This window comes from Numenius arquata, unplaced genomic scaffold (genome assembly GCF_964106895.1).
Source record: "Numenius arquata unplaced genomic scaffold, bNumArq3.hap1.1 HAP1_SCAFFOLD_1109, whole genome shotgun sequence".
NCBI lineage: Eukaryota > Metazoa > Chordata > Aves > Charadriiformes > Scolopacidae > Numenius > Numenius arquata.
In genome coordinates, this window is record NW_027414811.1 from 12008 (window position 1) to 15840 (window position 3833).

The 3833-nt window shown below is 64.9% G+C and overlaps 1 protein-coding gene across 1 annotated transcript; it reads left to right on the forward strand.

The window, feature by feature from the left end:
• Positions 1-887: 887 nt before the first annotated feature.
• On the forward strand, positions 888-3605 carry LOC141478221 (protein S100-A16-like). The gene is made up of 4 exons (XM_074167332.1): positions 888-950; positions 1054-1113; positions 1762-1922; positions 2787-3605. Exons 2-4 carry the CDS (start codon positions 1071-1073, stop codon positions 3036-3038), a joined length of 456 nt encoding a protein of 151 aa, XP_074023433.1. The 5' UTR covers positions 888-950; positions 1054-1070; the 3' UTR covers positions 3039-3605.
• Positions 3606-3833: the final 228 nt, after the last annotated feature.

Below are 3833 nucleotides of genomic sequence, written 5' to 3' on the forward strand. Positions count from 1 at the left end.
GGCCCTTCCCAGGGTGGAGGAGGAAAAGGGGGGATAAAGGGGGGGATCCGCCCCCTCATCCCACCACCATCCCTGGGGTCCCTGCGGCCACCGACGAGGGGATCGGCTGGTTCCATCACCACCATCCCCCCCTCCGCGATCCCCCCCAAACCCATCGGAAGCACCGATTTCCGGAGCCTTCGGCATCCGACGGCGGCGATGAGTTTCCGGCGGGGGCGGGTGAAAGCAGGGCTCCGAGGTGGAAAAAAGAGCACCCGAAGCCCTGGTCCCCCCCTCCCCCCCCCTCGTTTCCCACCCGCCATCGGCGGGATCTGGTGGTTTCGGATCATTTCCGCTCTCAAAACGGGGCCGTTTCCTCCTTTTTTGGGGGGCATTTCTCCCCAGGGTGAGGTCTTGCCCCCCCCCCCCCCAGTGTTGGGGTGCACAACCCTCATACGACACAGCGGAGAAGACACAAATCCACCACGGAGGGGGAAAAGATGCCGTCTCGGGGCACCACCACCTCCTAATGAATTCATATTAATTAATATTCATTTGAAAAAGGCTTTAAAAAGTAGTTGGGCGACAGCGGTTCTGAAATAATGGAAAAAAAGCACAAAAATGGGCAATTTGGGGGCAATAATGGGCAATTTCAGGGTATCTCTTGGCCAAGATTACCCAAAGTCCCCTGAATTCTCCCCAAATTAGGGCTGTTAATTACAACTGGGTGTGGGGAGGGTCCCAGTTGGTCGTTGTGGGTTATGTTTTGGGGTGAATTCAGGTGGATTTGGGGTTGTTGAGGGGTTGGGGGGGGCTCGAGGGGACACAGGAGTCCAGGGCGGGGGCTGAGGGGTGGCAGATGTCACCGGAGCCGTGGCTGGGGGGGGTGGCGGTGGCCAGGAATAGCCGAGGCCACGTGGTCGAGGCCAAAGTGACCCTGGGGTGCCCTTGGGGACCTCGGTCCAGTCCCAGTGAGTGGGTCTTACTGGGGTTACTGGGAGGACTGGGATTTAGACGAGGGGGAGGGGGTTTGGGGTGGGATGGGGTCGGTAATTGGGTTTCTTGTTATGGCAGGGCCTCGTTAGCGCGACATGGGGCAGAGCCAGGGGGGTGCCACCCCCCCAGAGGCCAGCGGTAATGGGGACACAGGGAGGGGACAGGGGAGGGGTAGGGGGGGACACAACGCAGAAAAGGGGGGACAAGGATGGGGCACGATGGGGGACAGGGACAAAGATGAGGGGTGATGGGGGACAAAGGGGGGCTGGGGAGGGGACACATGGAGTGAGGAGGGAGGGGGACATGGGATGGGGGGACAACGGGGGACAGGGGTGGGGGTAGGACAGGGCTGGGAGGACTGGGAGGGACTAGGATGGGGGTGTAGGGAGACTGGGAGGGACTGGGAGGGACTGGAGGGGAGAGGAATAGGGGTATGGGGGGACAAGGCGGACTGGGGGGGACAGGGATGAGGGTATGGGGGACTGGGAGGAGTGGAAGGACTGGGATGGGGGAAGAACAGGACTGGGGGGGACTGGGGAGGACTGGGGGGACAGGCATAGGGACTGGAGGGGACTTGGGGGGCTGGAGGGGACAAGAATGGTGGTGTGGGGGAACTGGGGGGACTGGGATGGGGCTACAGGGGGACTGGAAAGTGGGAAATATGGGGACAATGGGGACCTCGCGGTGGGGAACAGGGACTGAGGGGAGGGGGGGGTCAGGACACCCACCCACTGGTGTTTCCCCCTGGCCCTCATGCCCCCCCCCCCGGTGTCCCCACGGGTGCAGGGAACCCCCCCCCGGGGCCGTCGCCGCTGGAGCGGGGGCTCCACGCCCTGGTGGGCACCTTCTACCAGTACGCGGGGACACCGGGGGGGGGCCGGGAGCCCGTCCTGGACCCCCCCGCCTTCCAGCGCCTGCTGCGCCGCGAGCTGGGCCACCAGCTCACCGTGAGTGTCCCCGGGGGGGCAAGGTGGCCATACCCCCACTCCACGGTGTCCCCACTGCCCCCACGTGTCCCCACGTCCATCCCTTGCCATGGTGTCCCTCCACATGTCCCCCTGTCCCCCGTGTCCCAGGGTGTCCCTCCACGTGTCCCCATATTTGCCCATGGCCCGCGGTGTCCCTCCATGTCCCTTCATGGCCTCATGTGGCCCCAGGATGTCACTCCACATGTATCCAGGGTGTCCCCATGGCCCCCACGTTTCCCCATGGCCATCCTCTTCCAAGATGTCCCTCCATGTGTCCTCAGGGTGTCCTCGTGTCCCCACATGTTCCCATGGCCCCATGTGGCCCCACGTTTCCCCATGGCCATCCTCTTCCAAGATGTCCCTCCATGTGTCCCCAGGGTGTCCTCATGTCCCCACATGTTCCCACAGCCCCACGTGGCCCCAGGGTGTCCCTCCACATGTCCCCAACCCCTCACCCCCCTGCCCAGCCGGGGGACCTGGCCATGAGCAGTGCCACCACCACCTCCCCACCCATCCCCATGTCCCCGCAGTGTCCCCCCACGCGTCCCCATATCCCCTCCTGTACCTACCCGCCCTGTGTACCCCTCACCCATCCCCATGTCCTCCTCAGGTGTCCCCATGTCCCCTACCCACGCTCCCCCCCTCAGATATCTCCGTGTCCCCCTTGGCCATCCCTGTGTCCCCTCCTGTCCCTGCCAGCCCCATGTCCCGCCCCCCCAGCCAGCCCCATGTACCCCCAGCCATCCCCGTCTCCCCATGTCCCCATGTCCTCCTGCCCGTCCTGTGTCCCCCCCTTGGCCATCCCCTTGTCCCCGTGTCCCCCTGCCCACCCCCTGCCTGCAGGACACGGGGCAGCCCGAGGCGGTGGCCGCCATCTTCGCGCTGCTGGACGCCAACGGGGACCGGGTCATCTCCTTCGACGAGTACTGGCAGCTGGTGGCCTGGCTCTGCCACGTCCTGCGCCATCGCCACTATGGGGCCGCGCCGGCCCCCCCGCCACCCCCCCTCTGCGGGGACACCGACGGCACCGACGACCACCACCTGGCCCCCGATCCTGCCGCACGGTCCCCAGCGCATGGGGACGGGCACCAGTGACCCCCAACCAGGCGGGGATGGGGATGGGAATGTCCTTGGGGTGATGGCCCTTGGTCCCCCACCCCATGGTGGGGTCATGGACGTCCCCAGGGTGAGTGGTCCCCAGTCCCCCACCCTGTGATGGGGACAGGGATGTCCCCGGGGGCAGTGGGTCCTGGTCTCCCATTCCATGATGAGGACAGGGATGGGGATGTCCCCAGGGTGATGGCCCTTGGTCCCCCACCCTGTCATAGGGACAGGGACATCTCCAGGGTGAGTGGTCCCCAACCCCCCACCCGGTCATGGGGACAGGGACGGTGGCACCCAGAGGGACACAAGGCGGGCAGGTGCCCCAATTCCTGGTGGTTTGACCCCAAATGGCCCCTGGCAGTGGGTCAGGGTGGCCGGGGTGGTTCCAGCCCCACGTTCACCAGAGATGGGGGGAATCGGGTCCCACGGGGACGTCCCTGTCCCCTCCCTGTCCCCAGGGGCACTGGGCGCTGGTGGGGGGGGGGGGAGAAATGTTTTTAAAACTGGTTGAATATGGAAAATGTACTGGAATTATAATAAAAAAAGACCCCAAAAGGGACCGTTGAGGTTTGGAAGGTGCAAATGGGGGTTGGGGGGAGGTGACAAAGGTGGGTCCTGCCCCACAGTGACCCCCTGCCCCATAGGGCCCTCCTCCCCCCCCAACATAGAAGGACCCTCGCTGCCCTGTAGGGTCCTCTCCTGCCCCACATGGACAATCCCTGTCCCATGGCGTCCTCTCCTGTCACATAGAGTCCCTCTGCCCCATAGGGACCCCCCCAACATACA